Source organism: Saprolegnia diclina, assembly GCF_000281045.1.
Source record: "Saprolegnia diclina VS20 unplaced genomic scaffold supercont1.115, whole genome shotgun sequence".
NCBI classification, from domain to species: Eukaryota; Oomycota; class Saprolegniomycetes; order Saprolegniales; family Saprolegniaceae; genus Saprolegnia; species Saprolegnia diclina.
In genome coordinates, this window is record NW_008246182.1 from 57,106 (window position 1) to 75,349 (window position 18,244).

At 57.8% G+C, this 18,244-nt stretch overlaps 10 protein-coding genes across 11 annotated transcripts; 4 read left to right on the plus strand and 6 right to left on the minus strand.

Moving 5' to 3' along the window:
- Positions 1 to 133: 133 nt before the first annotated feature.
- Positions 134 to 1,594, minus strand: SDRG_16145 (the record flags this gene model as incomplete). 2 transcript variants are annotated; one of them, XM_008622344.1, is made up of 3 exons in its annotated part: positions 599 to 1,594; positions 199 to 547; positions 134 to 155 (listed from the first exon to the last, which is right to left on the minus strand). In XM_008622344.1, exons 1-3 carry the CDS (start codon positions 1,572 to 1,574, stop codon positions 134 to 136), a joined length of 1,347 nt encoding a protein of 448 aa, XP_008620566.1. In that variant the 5' UTR covers positions 1,575 to 1,594. The 2 variants fall into 2 exon arrangements, with proteins under 2 accessions (XP_008620566.1, XP_008620565.1); XM_008622343.1 differs by having other exon boundaries at positions 199 to 1,594.
- Positions 1,595 to 1,989: 395 nt separating this feature from the next.
- On the plus strand, positions 1,990 to 3,411 carry SDRG_16146 (hypothetical protein). The gene is made up of 8 exons (XM_008622345.1): positions 1,990 to 2,049; positions 2,092 to 2,481; positions 2,529 to 2,621; positions 2,672 to 2,757; positions 2,805 to 2,858; positions 2,903 to 2,962; positions 3,014 to 3,076; positions 3,131 to 3,411. The coding sequence occupies exons 1-8, from the start codon at positions 2,019 to 2,021 to the stop codon at positions 3,296 to 3,298; spliced, it is 945 nt and encodes a 314-aa protein (XP_008620567.1). The 5' UTR covers positions 1,990 to 2,018; the 3' UTR covers positions 3,299 to 3,411.
- Positions 3,412 to 4,088: 677 nt separating this feature from the next.
- On the plus strand, positions 4,089 to 4,799 carry SDRG_16147 (hypothetical protein; the record flags this gene model as incomplete). The annotated part of the gene is made up of 1 exon (XM_008622346.1): positions 4,089 to 4,799. The coding sequence occupies one exon, from the start codon at positions 4,089 to 4,091 to the stop codon at positions 4,797 to 4,799; it is 711 nt and encodes a 236-aa protein (XP_008620568.1).
- Positions 4,800 to 4,809: 10 nt separating this feature from the next.
- Positions 4,810 to 5,985, minus strand: SDRG_16148 (hypothetical protein). The gene is made up of 3 exons (XM_008622347.1): positions 5,253 to 5,985; positions 5,153 to 5,206; positions 4,810 to 5,107 (listed from the first exon to the last, which is right to left on the minus strand). Exons 1-3 carry the CDS (start codon positions 5,931 to 5,933, stop codon positions 4,904 to 4,906), a joined length of 939 nt encoding a protein of 312 aa, XP_008620569.1. The 5' UTR covers positions 5,934 to 5,985; the 3' UTR covers positions 4,810 to 4,903.
- Positions 5,986 to 6,470: 485 nt separating this feature from the next.
- On the minus strand, positions 6,471 to 7,566 carry SDRG_16149 (hypothetical protein). The gene has a single exon (XM_008622348.1). It carries the CDS (start codon positions 7,559 to 7,561, stop codon positions 6,542 to 6,544), a length of 1,020 nt encoding a protein of 339 aa, XP_008620570.1. The 5' UTR covers positions 7,562 to 7,566; the 3' UTR covers positions 6,471 to 6,541.
- A 329-nt stretch (positions 7,567 to 7,895) lies between these two features.
- SDRG_16150 (hypothetical protein) lies at positions 7,896 to 8,846 on the minus strand. The gene has a single exon (XM_008622349.1). It carries the CDS (start codon positions 8,755 to 8,757, stop codon positions 8,152 to 8,154), a length of 606 nt encoding a protein of 201 aa, XP_008620571.1. The 5' UTR covers positions 8,758 to 8,846; the 3' UTR covers positions 7,896 to 8,151.
- Positions 8,847 to 9,032: 186 nt separating this feature from the next.
- SDRG_16151 (HAD-superfamily (subfamily IE) hydrolase) lies at positions 9,033 to 10,536 on the plus strand. Its single transcript, XM_008622350.1, has 7 exons — positions 9,033 to 9,283; positions 9,327 to 9,463; positions 9,510 to 9,634; positions 9,705 to 9,871; positions 9,936 to 10,060; positions 10,113 to 10,211; positions 10,267 to 10,536. The coding sequence occupies exons 1-7, from the start codon at positions 9,136 to 9,138 to the stop codon at positions 10,444 to 10,446; spliced, it is 981 nt and encodes a 326-aa protein (XP_008620572.1). The 5' UTR covers positions 9,033 to 9,135; the 3' UTR covers positions 10,447 to 10,536.
- On the minus strand, positions 10,457 to 12,145 carry SDRG_16152 (hypothetical protein). Its single transcript, XM_008622351.1, has 5 exons — positions 11,640 to 12,145; positions 11,383 to 11,591; positions 11,171 to 11,333; positions 10,833 to 11,120; positions 10,457 to 10,788 (listed from the first exon to the last, which is right to left on the minus strand). The coding sequence occupies exons 1-5, from the start codon at positions 12,066 to 12,068 to the stop codon at positions 10,528 to 10,530; spliced, it is 1,350 nt and encodes a 449-aa protein (XP_008620573.1). The 5' UTR covers positions 12,069 to 12,145; the 3' UTR covers positions 10,457 to 10,527.
- A 685-nt stretch (positions 12,146 to 12,830) lies between these two features.
- SDRG_16153 (DnaJ like subfamily A member 2) lies at positions 12,831 to 14,366 on the plus strand. Its single transcript, XM_008622352.1, has 4 exons — positions 12,831 to 13,258; positions 13,302 to 13,485; positions 13,535 to 14,075; positions 14,123 to 14,366. The coding sequence occupies exons 1-4, from the start codon at positions 12,868 to 12,870 to the stop codon at positions 14,276 to 14,278; spliced, it is 1,272 nt and encodes a 423-aa protein (XP_008620574.1). The 5' UTR covers positions 12,831 to 12,867; the 3' UTR covers positions 14,279 to 14,366.
- Positions 14,367 to 14,553: 187 nt separating this feature from the next.
- Positions 14,554 to 16,141, minus strand: SDRG_16154 (hypothetical protein). The gene has a single exon (XM_008622353.1). It carries the CDS (start codon positions 16,106 to 16,108, stop codon positions 14,555 to 14,557), a length of 1,554 nt encoding a protein of 517 aa, XP_008620575.1. The 5' UTR covers positions 16,109 to 16,141; the 3' UTR covers position 14,554.
- Between the last annotated feature and the right edge of the window lie 2,103 nt (positions 16,142 to 18,244).

Sequence of the window (18,244 nt, forward strand, 5' to 3'; positions counted from 1 at the left end):
GCAGCCTTGGCTGCAGCCATCGCGGTCTTCTGCTGCTCGATCTCCGACGCGAGGCAGCTTGACTCGCAAAGAAGAGACTCGATCTGGTGCGAGCTGGCGTTCATGCACACCACGGCTTTCTCAAGCTGCAACGTCATTGCAGCGAGTCCGGCTTTCTGCTCTTGGACCGTCGCGATAAGCTGGAGATTGTCCGCTGACAGCGCCTCGATCGTCGCCTGGCTGAAGGCTGCAGCGGTCGCCGCTTCGGTGATCTCGGCCTTGAACACAGCGATCGCAGCGTCGCGCTGCTGAACAACCGACGTGAGGTGGCTCTTCTCACCGAGGAGCGACTCAATCTGCTGCGTACTGGCGTCCGTACGCGCCACGGCACTGCGTAGCTGCAACGACATTGCAGCGAGTCCGGCTTTCTGCTCTTGGACCGTCGCGATAAGCCGGAGCTTGTCCGCTGACAGCGCCTCGATCGTCGCCTGGCTGGAGGCCGCAGCGGTCGCTGCCTCAGCAAGCTCAGCCTTGGACGCTGCGAGGTCGTCTTCAAGTCGCTGCAAGTCTGCCGCAAAGTCGTCACCATCGACAAACAAGAGGTTGGGAAGGTTCGTACTGGCGTCTGCGGCTGCAACGTCGTCGACAAGTTGCATGCGCGCCGCTTCCTGCTCCATTGACGCAGCATCGAGGGCGTCCTGGCGCGTGCGAACGGCTTCCGCAATGGCCCGCTCAGCGTCCGTCTTGGCCGCCGCAAGCTCGTCCCGCAGGCGTGCGATCACAGCGTCCTTCTTGACGGCGAGCGCATGCAGCTCTTGGGCACTGGCTTGCACCGACGCAGTCGCGACCTTGAGACGGACTTGCAGCGCGACCAGGTCGCTCTTTTGCTGCGTGTCGGCGTTGACGAGACCCTGGTTCATGCGCGCGAGCTCGTCATGGCGCTGCTTGCACTCGTAGGACTCGGTCACCGCGGTGCGGAGATTCGCCGCGAGCTTATCGATCTTGGACTGCAACACCGTGCTGACGTCGACTGCACTTGCCTCGCGCGAGGAGAGGTCGAGCACGTGCAGCTCGGATGCGTGCAATAGGTTCTCCAAGCAGCGGACTTCCACTTGGTGCTCGTCCGCGGTCGACTGCAACCCGACCAGCTGCGCTTCCAGAAGGCTGTTCGCGGCCGTGAGGCCGTCGCACTTGGTCGTGAGCTCGACGACGTGGGCCTCAGCGGCCGCGGATCTTGCTGTGACGGCCTCGATTACATTGCGCAGCCCAGTGTCGGTCGCAGTGTACGCGTCGACGAGCGCCGCCTTGTCGTCGTTGGCAGCGCGCCGGAGCTTGGCCATGTCGAGGATGTGACCGCGTCGAATCGTGGCAGTGCGCTTCGCCGTCTTCAGGCGCGTGGCCGCAACGTCTCGCTGGCACTGCAACTCGGGTTGGCCGGACGCACTATCGCTGTGGCGCGTCGAGCTGGCCGCGTCGTCGTCGGCCGTGTCGCCGTGCATGGCCTGCACCAACTCCGTTTTCCAAGCGCCAAGGACGACGTCCATATCATGGAAGGCGGCGACTCTCGGGTCAACGCGCTTGATGACGTCGGCCATGTCGCCAGCCCAAGTCGAAATCTTGTCTCCCAAACGCACAACACTGCCACGTACGTTGCGCGATAAACCATTTCGCAATTTGCAGACTTCAAAAACGACCGATAAGTACCTTTTGGTTTGCCATGGCGCCGCCAACCGTCTAATCGCACCCAACTGCTCTTGCTCTCTTTCCGCTCTCGCTCGACTGTACTTGTGTGTCGAAGCTACAACGTACAGGGCAGCGACGTTGACGAACGTTTTCGCTGTTGGGACCAACGTACTGGGGTAGTACTAAATAGCTACTAAAATACGCTTGCATGTTCGGCAACTCTCGTCTAGTAGGTCGCCAACCCTGACCCTGGACCTTGGCTCGTTTGATGATGGAAGCAACCTCACGCTGATTGGCTAAAATGTCGGCCGGCATTTTGATTGGCGTAAACAGTGCAATTTCGTCCCTGGAAGCCGATGCTTGCGATTGCGAACGAGCTGCGTCAAGGTCCATGGATGGGCTTGCGCCAGCGCTGACGCGACTCTGTAGGCGGCGCGCCTGCTCTCAAGGCCGTCCAGCGGCTCGTGCAGTCCGAGTACATTGAGACGGCGCTGGCCCCGGCGCTGGTCGACCTCGTGCGCGATGCCAAGACGGAGCTGCCACTCCGTGTGCCCTCCTTCTTGGCGCTCGCCAAGCTCTGCAGCAACAGCGACCTCGACCTGCACCCAGCAGAGACACTCGACCCGGCGCAGTTGGCGCTAACGGTTGCGGAGCAGCTCGACCACAGTGACATTCGCATGCAGGCGGCGGCCACACTCGCACTCTCCAACCTCACGACGCACCAGCTCGCTCTCGACGAGCCCGTGTTGCAGCAAGTCATCAAGTCCCTCGAGACGATCGAGCACGAAGGCATCCAGCGAGCCGTACTGGGGTACATTGGTCTGTGCCGCCTATATTTTGAGCTCGAAATCTCACGTCCGATGTAGGCAACGCCGCCGCATCCGCCAACGCCCGCCACGTGCTCATCAACGAGACCAACTGCATCGAACAGCTCTCGGAGTTCACGCAAGCTGGCCGAGGTACGCGGTTTATATTCATCGATTCGATGGTCGACATAAATATATAACAGGCGAACCGGTGCGGGGCGCGGCCGCCTTTACCATGGGCAACCTGCTCTCGGGCCGCGACGTGCACGCGCAAAATATGCTGCGCGAGGTGTGTGCTTTTACTCATGACGTCCTGAACGTTCCATGGGATGCTAGGTCGATGGTCTCCCGAGCTTGATTTTGCTCTTGTCGCCAGCGTACTCGGAAGACGTACGCTGCAACTCGCAAGCCTCTTCATATAGAATTACTCGTAGACGAACGAGTGCTCAGCTTGGGCCATCAGCCACGGCGTGCACCGCAACACGCTCAACCAGGTAGACGCATTACTTGTGCGAATATCGAGCTCAGGGTGCGCTGTGTTCTAGGATCTGGTCGGTGACGCGGGCGGCATTGGCATGCTCCTCCATCACTTGGTGTCCCCAAACGACGTACTACTTGAGACAGAATGAGCGGCTAGCGGTGGTGACTGAGGCGAACTCTAGGATCTGCGCCGGAACGCCATTTTGGCCTTGTACAGCAGTGCTGTCGCGCATGCCGACAACATTGACCGCGTCAAGCGTGGGGAAGGCGACGTGATCGTGGAACAGCTCCTCACGGACGAGAGCCCCGAGTGCCGGGAGTACGCGACTTTGCTGTTGCAGGAATTTTAGAGAAGCTGCAAACGAGACACCTTGTCTTCGATCCATTGTGTTTTCTCTGCGTCTTTAGTACAGAGTGTTTGCATACTTCCTAATGCTGTCTACATACTTCACTGGCAACACTCAACCTCTATGACACTTCTGCACTATCGCCCAAGACTCCCCACCGCGCCATGCTTTGGTCGGCAGACCATCGCTTCGAGCCCGAGGTGGTTCGTCAACCCTACCCCCAATAGACCAATACAGGCACTAGAGTGAGCACTAGTAGTAGGAATCGTGGCTACTTCGAATGTCATACTCAATTGCAAGCTCATACCCGCGCCAGTAGCAAAGCAGGAGGCAATTTTTCATTCAACTTGACATTTTTCGAGAAAATACGCAGTTTGAGCAGCGCAGCCAGTGCCACATTGGTGGGTGAAGTCTGGTGTGTCCAGAATGTCATACGTGGACGCACTGCGGCTCAGCCTCTACGAGATGCACAATAAGATCCCAACTGTCGTCCAGAGGTATGTCGAGTCACTTGCCGACGGGCCCGATCAACGCCGGCTCCTACGACAGGTGAATGCATAACTTGATGTTGTATACTAGTATATGCATTCGTACCCAGCTGGCCCGGTGGCCATGGCTTGGGGGGGTTGCGACCTGTAGCAAGGCAGTGGCTCAACTTCCGAGAATACCCGGCCAAAACGTCGTCGAGCCAGCACGCGTGACCGAGGATGCTTTTGCTGTGTACTGTAAAAGCTCAAATTCGATTTTACTCGGACAGTGACGACCAGTTCTACATTCGGACATTCGACTCGGCATGCGCACTTCGATCCTCCTCCTCGTCTCGTCGTTTTGGCTGCACGTCGGCGCCCATTCCTGGCTCGACGCGATCACGTGCGGCGACAAGGTCGGGTACGCGCGCAATTTCTCTTCACGGGACGCCTTGCTGCGTGACGGCCTTATCTTTGACCGCTTCATGACGTACCGCCTTGAGAACCGGAATGCCTCGCAGCCGCTCTGCGCGCCGACACAGCGAGCGCCGCTGCAGCGAGCGTCGCACCCGCGCCTCGTGTGTGCGCCCGGCGACACCGTCACGTTCTACTACAACGAGAACGGGCACGTGACCAAGGACAAGTGCCAGCCCAACGATCCGCGCGGCTGCGACGGCATCTACGCAAAGAACACCCCGTGGTACATCTACTGGGACGTCTCAAGCGACACGAGCATCACGACCCGAAACGATACGACGCGTGCGCTGCCTCTCGGTCGCAAGACCAACACTACGCGCTTGGTGGAGCTTGGGCGAGGCCTCTTTGACGATGGGCTCTGTGGCGAGACGTCCAAGTACGGCCGCCCGCGCGCCCGTCAAGGGCGGCCGTGCATCGGGTCGTTCCAGCTGCCACCGATGAACGCCAGCAACAACAGTAACAGCACGCACGTGCTCTCGTTGGTGTGGCACTGGGTCTTCGACAAGGTCTACGGGGTTGGCGAAGAGTACACAACCTGCTTTGACATTGCCCTTGCTTGAAATGTATCAATGTTTCAAGTATACAAAACGGACCGTGTTAGTTCTTTCGCAGTTTAGGGATTGGTGGCGAGAACGTTCGTGTCTACTCCTACGGTACTGTACTCCTACACGACGAGACCCGGGTCGCGGCCCGACGACGCTGCGGGCTCGACGTGGTTGGGGTCGATCGACGTCCGACAGGTCGGGCACGTCGCATTGACGAGCAGCCATTCATCGACGCACTCTTTGTGAAAATGGTGGTTGCAGTGCAGAATACGCACGTGTTGCGACTCGTCGTACTCGTTGAGACAAATGCAGCAGCTCGCATCCTACCCGATCCATCTAAATATCAACTTGATACACTCGTAGTGTACCTCGTCCGGAAAGAGGTGTGGGGTGTACGGCACGCTCGAGAGAGCGGCAATCATCTAGCACACAGCATTGAATAGACGTGCAAGAGGAGCAGTCATGGACCTCCTTGGACGCGCCCTTGCCACGCATTGGATCTTGCATGCGGTTGAGGATGCGGATCAAGCATGGAAGGCAAAAGCACACGACCGGCAAGAGTGCCATGAGGATGAGACACGGCAAGAAGATCTTGACGTAGCAAATGATGATCATGGCCAGCGCCATGTTGTACATGTGCCCGTCGCCTTGCGTGCTGCAGTGGTCTTCGTCCGAGATGACCCACATGTTGCCGACGAGGAACCAGAAGAGTCCCATGAGCTCCATGCCGTACTTGGCCGACTGCAACGCCGACTTGATGCCGGGCGTCGACAGCCGGCTGTGAATCGTCGGCTGATGCGTGTAGTAGACGGCCCACTCGACGAGGACCGTGAAGAAGAGGTGCATCGCGTGCAAGAGCGTCCAGTACTTGACGCGGTCGCAGCGCGTGTTGCCCGCATCGTCCCAGTAGAGGCCCATGACAATGCACGCTGCGATTACCTGCGGCAAGTTGAAGACCGCGAGCGCGATGACCATGAGCCGCGTGCTCGTCGCCTCGCGCGCCTCTTGCACACTGCTGTTGAGCACATTCATGCGCACGGCCTGCGCCTCTTCATGTGGCGGAAGCGGCGCGGCGAGAAGCCGCGAGCGGTCCTCCGGCATGCTGCTGCTGCGGGCGAGCGTTGTCGTCTCGTGGGACCGGCCGCTCATCGTGTCGTCAGCTTCGAACAAGCCGACCTGGTTATCCGGATAACGGCAGAGCGACCATACTAACAATCAGAAACACCAAACACGGGGTCTGGGTCATCCGGATAATCTCGCAAGGCCATTGGCCAGACCGCAAGATGCGCAGATCTTGACGCGGCTTGCCTGACCACGATCCAAAGCAGGATGGTACCGGTAGGGTTGAGAGCTATCGTCAAGTCGAACTCCTACCGAAGTAGAGTTCTGGCTGTGGGTCGCTATGCGTACTAGCGAGAAGCTGTGGCATGGCGACAGTGGGCTATGATGCAAAAGTGCGCTGGATGAAGGGTCGTTTCTACCTAGGTGCTGGCGCATGGTCCCGTCTGTGCCTGTACATATGTACATTACGTAGCCCGTCGCCCACACCGATGTAAGAGCTTTAGCGCCTCGCGATGAAGCCTATGTCTTGATGAGGCCATCAAGTTATGCCGAGTGCAAGGTGGTCGCGGTTGAGGTAGTCGCATGGACGCTAGCACCTGACCTGTAGCTGGCATCGATCGAATGGCAAGCACCTCATGGATTGTATGTAGGTCGAGGCCAATCATTTGTCGTATCGCGTGCAAGGCGCAAGTGGATTAGTTAGTAGGTGGGTCCTCGTTTAGTTTGCTCACGTCGACGCCAAGGAGCTTGGAGAAGAGCAGCATCTGGAGACGCTCGGTCCGTTCATGGCGCATTTCATCTTTTCGGCGCTGCTCGTCGCGGATCCGCTGCTCCATCAAGTACCGTTCTTCCAGAGCGAGCCGACGGGCTTCGTCTCGCTCTTCGCGCTCGCGCCGCCGGGCGTCTTCGCGTTCTTCGCGTTGCTCCATGCGCAGCTGCGACCGCTCGTCCATGAGCATGAGCAGCGTCACAAGCTCGGTCGAGAGGCCGCCTCGTTGCAGCGTCTCGGTGTCCATCGCCGGTGATGGGCGCTTGAAGGGGTTACCGCCGTCAACGTCCGAGGTGGCGGCGGCGACCGACTCGTCGTAGGCGCGCTTGCGCACGCGGCGCACAGGCTCGACGAAAGACCGCTCGGACGGCTCGAGGACAGCGACACGCGACGTGCGTGGCAGCTCGGGCGCGTCGGGCTCGGTGGCCGGATGCACGACGCGCGCAATGCTCTGTGCGTCGCCGTCATTGTGCAACTCACGTCGCTCGTGCGCATGGTCGACCGCCGCCGCCTCGTCGTCGTCGCGCATGGAGCTATCGCCGCGGGACGAGCCTGCGTCGTCGTCTTCGTGGTAGTTTTTGTCGCCCTTGAGCTCGATCTCGTGCTGGAGGTCACGCGCCCAGCGGGCATCTTCGGGGCAGTCGGGGTCGCCGGTGCGTCCCGTGCTGCGGAGCTTGTTGAACTTGCGCTTCACCGCTTCCCAGTCGCGTTCGTGGAGGCGGTCGGGGTGTTTGTTGTAGATCTGGGATAGGCGCTGCCATTGCTGCTGCGTCAGCGGCAGCATTTCGCTGACGAGCGAGAGGAGAATGTCAACGTCAGATTTCGCCCAGTTGGGCACGCCCACCGAGACGCGTGGCGGCTTGGCAGACGCTGGCGCGCGTTGGTTCATCGTCTCGGCGGCTCCGGGACGGTCGAGGAAAGAATGGCAACTGGGTGCAGACCACATTTTAATTTGCCTTGTGGCCTTTCTGGATCTGGTTCGCTGTCGCCGTCAGTTGAACTTCGATTCTGCCTTCGACCTCGATACAAATACGGAGCTTGGTATTCGAAGAGGATGCGCAAACTTCGAAATGTAGCACCCGGTCCGATCCTCGTTGGCGCTGAATTCGGATCCCGCACCCACCGGATTGGCTCGTTCCGGCTCAAGTAGGATGTGGAATCGGGCACATGCCCAAGTAAGCGCGTCTGGTCGGCGCCCTTTCCACCGTCAAGAAAATACCACCAGTGCGGAGCCTCGAATCGGGCAACGCACCCTTGCCTCGACCAGCGTGGCACTGGACAACCAGACGCTCTATTACTAGTTACTACTAGCAACTAGAATACTTGGTAGTCTACATCCCTCGTCCACCAAACATGTGCATGTAGCTCTCCTCGGAAGATTCACAAGTTCAGATTGGTGGCGTCTTCACTGCTATGCAACAGAGTAGCAATGGTTGTCGAGACTTGCATCTTTTGCTCGTTCTATTTCGTGCTCAAAACAGGACATCACAGACCACCGTAAGGCGCCAGCTCGGGTTCTTCGCTGACACTTGTGGTCTAGACGAGCTTGGCGAGCACGCGGCGGACCGTGTTCATGTTGCGCAGCGTCAGCGCCGTCCCCACGAGCTTCTCAAACGGCTTGTTGAAGCACGGCGACTTGCTCATCGTCGTCTCTGCAAACCACACGAGCGTGTCGGCGGTTCCTAGCGCAAAGCTGTCGGTGGCGGTCGCCCACGTCGTCGCCAGCGCCACATGGTCGTCCGAGAAGGTCGCTTTTCCAAACATGGCATGGATCGTCGAGGCGGCGGGCGGCGCGTGCGCATCGACGTATGCCACAAGCTCGTCGAGCTGGGCCTTGGACCGCACCATGACGGGAATCTCAAACCCAACGTGGTCGCTCAAGTAGCTCTCAATACGGCCTTCGAGGTCCTCGGAGGGCGCACCATTCGCATCGAAGAGCACGTTTCCGGACGCGAGGAACGTCGAGACATCGTGAAAGCCCATGGCCCGAAAGTGCGCCGCGATCGCTGCCATCTTGACGACGCGCCCACCAACGTTGACTGCGCGCAGAAAGGCGACCTGCCAGTCGGGCGACGCTCCCTTGGCCTTCTTGGTCGTCGTCATTGCCGGTACGTCGTCCGTCGTTGCCTTGCGCTTGCCCATGCTGGTGATCACAAAACGAAATGACGCAAGCTACAACGTCGTAATTTGTCTTCTGAACTTCTTCCATCAGCAAACATGGTTCCCTCGTGACGCGCCAAGTGCAACTTGGCGGGAACTCATCCGGATAATAATGTCCAAGCGCAGACCTTGCACACATCTTGTGATGGACAAGTTGACAAGTTGACCTGCGCAGTGACGACGATGACGCCCAATCGGACCATCGGCGTAATCAATTGTGCCTCGTGTCGCCGAAGGCTTTCTCGTTGGCCGTAGCAGCGTCGACCACCCACGTTTGCCGGATACCAATCGACCTATCCGGATACACCACAAAAATTGTGCCATAAACCCCGACTTCAACCACGCACCCTGCCACGCACCATGTTCCGGTCGCTCTTGACGTCGTCCCGCGCTGCCTCGGTGGGCGTGGCCTCTGCGCTGGGCCTCGCCACGGCTGCCTCGAGCCAAACGCGAGCCAACGGCCTCAACAACGAGGCCCGTCACCCGCGCGCGATCATTGCCAACCCTGGTACACACCACAACGCCTGTGATTTTCATAACAAAATCTGTAGATGTGTTTGCGACCAAGCTGCACAAGATGGTGCAGGACGGCCCCGAGAAGCTGCTCTTGATTGCCGACTTTGACTTTACGCTGACGCCGTACTTCAACAAGGACGGCAGCCGCGGCCATTCGTGCCACGGCATGCTGGTACATGGATATCGCAAATCGCGACGGTTGTCGACCAACTCTGTAGGCCTCGAGTCACGTGCTCGATCCAGAATTTTTCGCCAAGTCGAATGCTCTGTTTCAAAAGTTTTATCCGATTGAGATTTCACCGATCCTTGCCCACGACGAGAAGGAGCCGCACATGATTGAATGGTAGGTATTGCTATGGGCGTCACAGACAATATTTTTGTCTAAAACCGTGAAACATGACGCGTACAACTAGGTGGACGACGGAGCACCAACTTTTTGTGGACCACAAGATGCACCGCCACCACGTGCAGGCCGCGGTCGCCAAATCCGACATTGCGTTTCGCGATGGCTTTACTGCGCTCTTCCGTGACCTCGCTGCTCATAACGTGCCCACGCTCATCTTCTCGGCGGGTCTCGCCGGTACGTCCAAAAGTCCAAAACGCAAAATTTGTGAAAAATGCTGTGAATTTGTTTCGAATCGTAGATGTGATTCACAATGTGCTGCAAAAAATCTACAAGGACGCCATCTTTACGCCCAACCTCCACATTGTCTCAAACGTGATGCAGTTTGAAGCGTCCAGTGGGAAGCTCCTCGGGTTCCACGACCCGGTACTTTTGCCATTTCCCACGACTATGTATTATAATGGACGCCATTGGATAGCTGATCCACTGCCACAACAAGAATGCGACTGTGCTGCGTGACAGCCCGTTCTGGAAGGAATGCGAAGCACGCCACAATGTCATTTTGCTCGGCGACTCGGTACACGTACCATACATAGTGCCTCTGTTTCGAATGACAATATTTCATGGGCTAGGTCGGCGATGCCCAAATGGCGACGGGGCTGCCCGTGCACAACATCATCAAAATCGGATTCCTCAACCACAGCCAAGAAGAACGCCTCGCCGAGTACCTCGGTATCTTTGACGTCGTCATCATCAACGACGGCACGCTCAGCTTGCCCCACACGCTCGTGCGCGCGATTGCGGGCAAGTAAGCGAGGACGCTGAGAAGCAGGCATAGATACCACAGTTTCGTATATTTCGAAAGACCAAATATGGTCTTTCACATGGGCACTCTACACGTTCTCCGAGGCGGATCGCACCACGTCTGCGAGCCGGGCGTAGTCGCTCGGGGTGTTGTATACGTGGCCCGACAGCCGAACGTACAGCTGTCCTTCGATGCACTTGACGGGCACTTCGATTGCATGTAGAAAGTGCAGCGAGTCTTGCACGAGCTTGGCGTCGACCGACGTCGGCGTCGACGACGTGCCAAAGACGCGCGGCGGCAGCGCCACGAGGCGCATACTGCACTGCTTGTGGGACGGGACATTGGTCGCCTACAGAGACGCGTTTCTGAGACGAGTCGGCTACGGTGGGCTACCGGTGGGAGCTGCCAGTGCCGCGTGAGCTCCGATGCCGCGTCAGCGACTGTCGCATGCATGTAGGCGCGGACAGCGTCGAGGTTGTGCGCCTCCCAGAACGAGAGACAGGCGGGAAGAGCGAGGAGCGACGCGTAGTCCTGGAGGCCCGTCCATAGAAACGTGCTTTGGAAGCCGTCGTCCATGCCATGCGACTGCACTTGGGGCCGCACGATGGACTGGTAGTGCGGCGCGACGTGCAGAAAGGCAGCGCCTTTGGGCGCGCTGAGCCATTTGTGGCAGTTGCCGACCTAGAATAGACCACATGTGATCACATGACGTGGCCGAGATGGCCAAGTACATAGAAGTCGGCGCCAATGGCACTCAAGTCGAGCGGGAGGTTCAAGAGGCCGTGGGCACCGTCAATGAGCACGGGGATGCCACGCGCGTGACAGAGCTCCGTGATGCGCTGAACCGGCAGTACGGTCGCCGTGTTGGACGTTATGTGGTCCATAACGACGAGCCTACAACAGGCGCCTTGTATTCATGCTGAGGAGCGTCATCGAATCGTACCGGCAGCCGGACGTCGGCAGCGTCTCGGCGATACGTGCGACGATCGCGTCGTCGTCGTGGGCGTCGCCAAAGCTCAAGGCGTGGGATGACTGGACGAGCTTTCGCTCGGCGCACACTTGATGCAGAAGCTTCTTGACAGCACCGTACGCCACGTCCAAGCTGTAGATCGAGTCGCCTGGCTGCATGGTCGCTGCCATCGACTGAATTACCTATTCGTGGCCGTTGAAGTCGAGAGAAAGCGTGTCTGATACGTATACCGCATTGAGACCCGAAGTAGCGTTGGGCAGCAAAACGACGTCTTTGGGGGACGCGTGCAACGTGGCGGCGAGGGCTTGGATCGCGTGGACGAGGTAGAAGAAGAGCTCCCGATCATAAAACTTGAGCGGCTGGCGCTCCGCGAGCTCCCGCCACTGCTGCGCGGCCGCCATACCTGTCCGTAGCGACGCACCAAAGGCGCCGTGGTTGATAAACGTCCACGTTGGGTCGAGAAAGAAGTGCTGGCGCATCGGCGTACCAAACGCAGTCGGGGCGCCAGTGTGGTCCATGGCCACGGGCAGCTCGATGGCGCCTTGCTCAAAGATGTCGTCGATGCTTGGCGTATGGAACGAGCCCATCGCTGTGTAGCCCGTCGCCTTGACGCTGTACGCGCGGCGCGCCGCACGCATCCACGGCCGCAGGTGAAGCATCGTGCACTGTAGCAATCGTCTGGCGAATTCCGGCGGCGTGTCGCAATTAATTCGCTTACATAAGCACTTACCCCGCGGCGTGGCGCCGTACGGAATGGGCAAGGCGATCGCGATGCTTTTCGTCCAACGTATTGCAATGCGACTAAATGCTGTCCACACCATCCATCTGGTGTCCAGCGTGTCAACCATACCCCTGCCGGCGTCAGCAAACAGCGGTCCAAGCTTGCTTTGTCTTTTATAAGCGAATTATACACCGTATCCGTACGAGTACATCCCGCATTAAGCTGTCACCTACCGATAATCCAAGGAATTGCTTTCACACAGTATAAGGTACTACTGGTCTACTCCTTTGATGTGAGCTTTGGACATGCGCCTTTTTACTATTTGTTCGAGCTGGAACCTCCCATTACGCACCTTCGTCGGCCTCTGGAACCTACACTTGACCCGTTCCCGTGTCACCAAGACTTGCATAATCCGCTTCCGGGCGACTCAAGCTACTCGCGTCAAGGCGGCAGTTTGCCGTTGGCCGTTGAAGCGCCCACAGTCGGGCTGAATTGACGGCCTAGTATGGACCCGGCGCTGTCAACTCGGCGTAATAATTCGCGCCGCGCACTTGGTCTTTGTATGCGGAATTAAATATGCGTTTAAAAAGGCCGCGCTCGACGTGGAAACCGTGTCATTTTGATGCAAATATTTATTGTATCTACAAATATCAAGATTAGACAGAATAAAAATATATCTCGGTCTTTTTCGTCCGTATACCTGTATCCATCGGGCGAGTTGCGGCGCAGAGTCCAAGATGACGGCGGCAAGCAGCAGCAAGGTCAAGCACACGCGGTACTATGAGCTCATGGGCGTCGCCGTGGACGCTTCCGCCGAGGACCTCAAGAAGGCCTACCGCCGCAAGGCGCTGCAGCTCCATCCCGACAAGCGCGGCAACACGCCCGAGGCGCAGGACGAGTTCACGGCCATGAAGGCAGCCTACGACGTCTTGAGCGACCCAAAGCAGCGCGAGATCTACGACACGATGGGCGAAGACGGCCTCCGCGTCATGAACGACTTTGGCGAAATGCGATTCGACGACGTGGTCACCGCGGCTGTCGGCGCCGTCGCGGCCATGAGCGCCTGCGCCAAGGCCATGATCTTCATGGCCGTGCTTCTCGGACTTGGCCTCGCCCTCTTGGTGCCCAGTACGTTGCAACGATACAGATATATTCTAACGCGCGATGCTAGTCTTTTGGTGCCTCCGCGCCGACGACGACGTCGACTGGTCCTGGATCAACGTGTTTGCGCCCATGTGGCTCCTCGACGCGATGTACCTGTGCTGGACGGGCTGCTCCATCGCGGCCGGCGATGCCACCGACGACGTCGACGCGTCCGACCGTCCGTCGCGCACCACGCGGTTCCTTGCCAAAGGGTACGAGCAGCACATCATGCATCTCTGTGCCAAGCGTTGCTGTCTGTAGCGCGGTGGTGCTGCACATTCTACTGTTTGTCTTGACGCAGATCTTTGTCGCAATGAAGCTCCAGGGCTCGGTCACTTGGAGTTGCGCTGTCGTTTTGGCACCGCTCTTTGCACTCGAAGGCTTGTACTTGAGCGAGAAGCTGCTGGTGGCTTACCGCGTCTACGATGCCTTCCGCGCCAAGCCGGATGCGGCCGTGCATTTCCTCGTTCGTGAGATTGTACGGTCGTGTCTCGTGAGCGTGCTCTCGCTCTCGTTTGAGATCCTCGTTGCGCTCCGCATCGACAAGGTCCTTGCCGCTTCGTGGTGGCTCGTCTTCCTCCCGGTGTGGCTCCTTCTGGCGCTTTTGGCCGCGCCACTCCTGCGCGCAATGACCATTCGTCCGCCAGCTGGCGACGACGACGCACACACGCCGTCCTATGGCATGCATGCGTGCTTGCTTGTCGGACTCGCCGCGCTCGTGAGCCCTTTTGTGCTCCTCGCTGCGCGCCTCGAAATGTCCTTCGAGACCTCGCTCTACGTGCTCTTACCGTGGTTCCTTGTTGTAAGACTCGAATGGTGAGACTAGAGACTCATGCAAATGTCTCGTAGGCGGGCGCCGTGCTGCTGACCATCTGCCTGTGTCTCTGCTGTCTGCGGCCCATTGAAGCGCCCAAGGATGACGACGACGGGCCGAGTGTCGAGTCGCCCCGCAACAACACGGACGCGTCGCCACACCCGTACTACCACGACGACAACATGGCCTAGTCCGGTCGTCCTCGGCGAATAATGTAGCGAGGAGAACTATGTATTGTCAAGTGTACATGATTTATGTACTCTACGACCATTTTAGTAACCCAGTGCGTAGTGCAGAGCACCCTATTCGCAGACGGACGTCGTGGCCAAGCGCCACGAGGCAGTTGTCGTGATGGTGTAGCATCGACGCAGACAGTGTTCACTGCAAGACACTGTTTTCCATCATGACACAGTGTATGGATTAAAGTTACGAAATACAATGCAGCACAATGGGATACGAAGTCTCTTCTACATACCGGCTTCCTTGGGGAAAGGCGTCTTGGACTCGTTGTAGTCGGCGTCTTCGCCCGAGAGCTCTTCGAGCGTGAGGCCCTTGGTCTCCGGCACCCAGAACGAGAAGAGAAGACCCATAAAGCAGCACGCCGAGAAGATGTAGAGCACACGGTCAAAGCCCCACGTCTTGGCGACAACTGCAAAGCACTGCGCTGCAAGGATCGCACCAGCCTTGCCCGAGGCGGCCGAGATACCGTGACCCGTCGAGCGCACGGCGGTCGGGAACACTTCGGCAGGGATGATGAACGTCGTCGTGTTGGGGCCAAAGTTGAAGAAGAACTGCGCGAACGAGTAGATGACAACGAAGAGGGTGTTGTAGCTCTCCTTGAGATCGTCAAAGAAGACGGCAAGCGAGAGGAAGAGCAGCGTGAGCATGGTGAAACCCATGTATTGGATCGGCTTGCGACCCCACTTTTCGACAAAGAAGACCGTGAACCAGTAGCCGGGCACCGTGCCGGCCAAGTTGATCAAGACCGTACCGACAGCGCGGTTCCACAAATCGTCAAAGATCTTTTGGTTGCCCTTGGTCGTCGGCTTGCCGTAGCCGATGAAGCCAAGCACCACCGGCGTGTTGAGCGACGTGCCGTAGTAGCCAATGTCGAGGAAGAACCAACAAGCCGCGCAACCGATGAGCACCTTGGCGTTCTTCCACTGGCAAAAGTACGACGTGAACGCTTCGCGGAACGACTTGGCCGTGTTGGGCTTGGGCACCGTGCCGTTGTCGTCGTGCTTCGTACCGTCCAAGAACTGGTTGGCGTTGCGGACACCCTGCTCGGCGTCACCGAGGACGTCGACGGTGAAGCGCGGCGTCTCGGGGATGCGGAGGCGCCAGTAGACAGCAGCCAAAGCGGGAATCGCACCGAAACCGGCCAGAATGCGCCAGCAGTAGCCGAGGTTGACAGCGCCATCATCGACGATGCTGGTCTTGAAAACGGCGAGGACGAGCACGGCCATGCCGGCGCCGAGAATGATACCGAAACCCTGCATCGCAAAGACGGCAGCGATGAACTGACCGCGGCGGCTGCTGGACGCAAACTCACTCGTGATGACGGCCGAGACGGGGTAGTCACCGCCGACGCCGATACCCAAGATGAAGCGCCAGACGGCAAGCATGATGAGGACGTTGTCGGCCTCGCCGTTGATGGGCCAGACAGCGAGCGCGCAGAGAAGCGCACCAAAAATCAAGATGATGAGCTCAATGCCGTACACCTTCTTGCGGCCGAGGATATCGCCGAGGACGGCGAACGAGAGCTGACCGACCGCGTTACCCCACGACGACGCGGCCTTGACCCAGCCATCGGCGCGGGACGACGGAAGACTGCCTTGGTGGTAGTACTCCCACGCAATCATGGGCACAATGAGGCCAATGACAAAGTTGTCGTACGAGTCGACGAGGAAACCAGAGCCAGCGACAAGCATCGCACGGAGATGCGCCTTGGAGAACGTGGCCTGATCGAGGTTGGCAAACACCTCGCGGCGGTTCTGCGCGGGCTCGATCGGTGTCGACATGATCGAGTGAAATTGAAAAGTGAGGAGAGGGTTATCGCGCGCCTTTGGCTGGTGTGCTACGTCTTAGCCGCGTCGTCCATGGAGCAGTGGGCTGCAGATTCAAGGGTCCATGTACAAAGATTCCAACGGTAGAGCATTGGAATCTTCACGTCAACCAATGCCACGTCCAACTCTCTCGGCCGTGATTTCGTTAGTTTTTGTCCTGCATGTGTCATCGTAACCAAACGTCGACGGAAATGAGCGGCCGGCGTGCGGCGGCCACCATATGGCACGGCAAGCCGCGGTCCCATTACGAGAGGAATCCAAGGCGCGGCATTGTACGCTGCGATAAAAACGCCAGGCTATTTCAACACATAGATCGGCTGTACAGAGATGAACACGAGGCACTGACAGTAGACACGGCGCGCGTGATTAGATAAAACCCCATGCACGTCATCTCTTCTCGCTCACCTCACCGACAATCATCGTCAATATATAGCAAATGTACATTAAACTTCAGGCTGCGCTGGGCCAATGCTTTCGTGCGCCCTAAGTATGCAACTTACGGAACCTCTGTGGCGGTTTTGCAACGTCACTTGTTGGTGTTCATGTGTGCCGCCACGTGAGCCGGAAAGAAGATAGTGACGGTGTTGAGGTGTACGAGGCGCGGACCACGAGGCCTCAGCGGCGCTATTGCTGAGAACGTGCGCACTTGTCACGCATGTAGCTCAACAAGTTTATTCAAGCCCTCATCGAGACGCCTCTCCAAAGCAGCAATATTGTGCTCAATAATTGGTCATCCAAGGGGCTTCTCACCAGCGCATGTAGATGTAATTTATATTTCTGTCGACTCACTTTCCATCGAAACAGATTCCTTTTTCAACGACCGGTTGCCCTCCGTTTGCCATCAGCAGTGTGGCAGAGCTCGCCGGCAGACTGAAACCCAAAGGAAATCGCACGCTGTGAGGGTTGGGTTATCTTCCCACCCTGGCTCTAAATCTTTTATTGCGTCCATTATTTATAAGCTTAGCTAGTTTGGAGTTTGGATTTGCGCACCGCGCGATCCGAGCGTCGACTACAGTCACGCACCCACGACCAAGCTGGAGGGAGATCCCACTGTAGCTCCCACTGTGCGAGGCCAGGTCTCGAGGCAGCTGGCACCGATGATGCCGGCGTGGTACGGCTGTCGAATCTGTTTGTCTTCAGATTCGTTCACGATACATAACGAATCTGAGACCCGTACGACAGCATCAACCCCGTTACGGATGGTCTGAGGCAGCTTCTGAGGCGAGTCGAATAGAACGCTCATCGCTCCACGAAGTGCTTCGCTGGGAACGTCGATGAGGATGCTGGGCACACCTACGACGCAAACCAGAGGAAAAGGGTTGCGCACCTGAAGAAATGCTGTGTGCATGCTGGACGCTTGATGTGATCAACCGAATGGCTCGCAGCTTTTTATACGAGGTTCACTGCAATCTCTATCGGCCCTATTGTTTACGGTAGACCGGTACGCACGTTCCTCGGTCCGTCAAACATCCCGCCCACCATGTCGCAGTCGGTGGGAATCTCCACCATAAACTCCTCTTGGTTGCATTTTACTGCTGCACTCGTTGCTAGTTCCCGTTGTTGTGTCCCGAAACCGCCTATTTCATCGTGGAGATGCGTGCAAGCGGGCGGGTGTGACCGACTATGCGTTGGATTTGCATTTGAGAGCGCGATTTCGTCTTTTGGGCAGGCTGCCACCTACGTGAGTTTCACAAGCTCAAGATTGATAACTTCATTTGGCCGCGTGTTTGAGTGCACCGGTCAAGACACTCAACGTCTCCAACCTGCGCTTTGACGTGGCCAAGGAAATAATTTAACGCAGCATTAGCTCGCAGCATTTGGTGTTGCGTGTACGTTGTCTACCGGCTCACGAAGCATCCAATCTTCACGTACCGTGGAAAATCAGAGACAGGGCACGCACGAGAGCAGAGGCACAGACCCAACGAGCTAACTCCTCGTACTATTATAGTAGAGTATGTCGCTTGGCGTCTAAATCGGCCATATGGTCCAAGAAAAGTTGCTTAGATGGGCTTCGCCGTTTTAAAACGCATGACGTGGCACGCTCTCGCGCGTTCTCTCTTGTAGTCGATTCCCTCGAGCAACCTAACACAT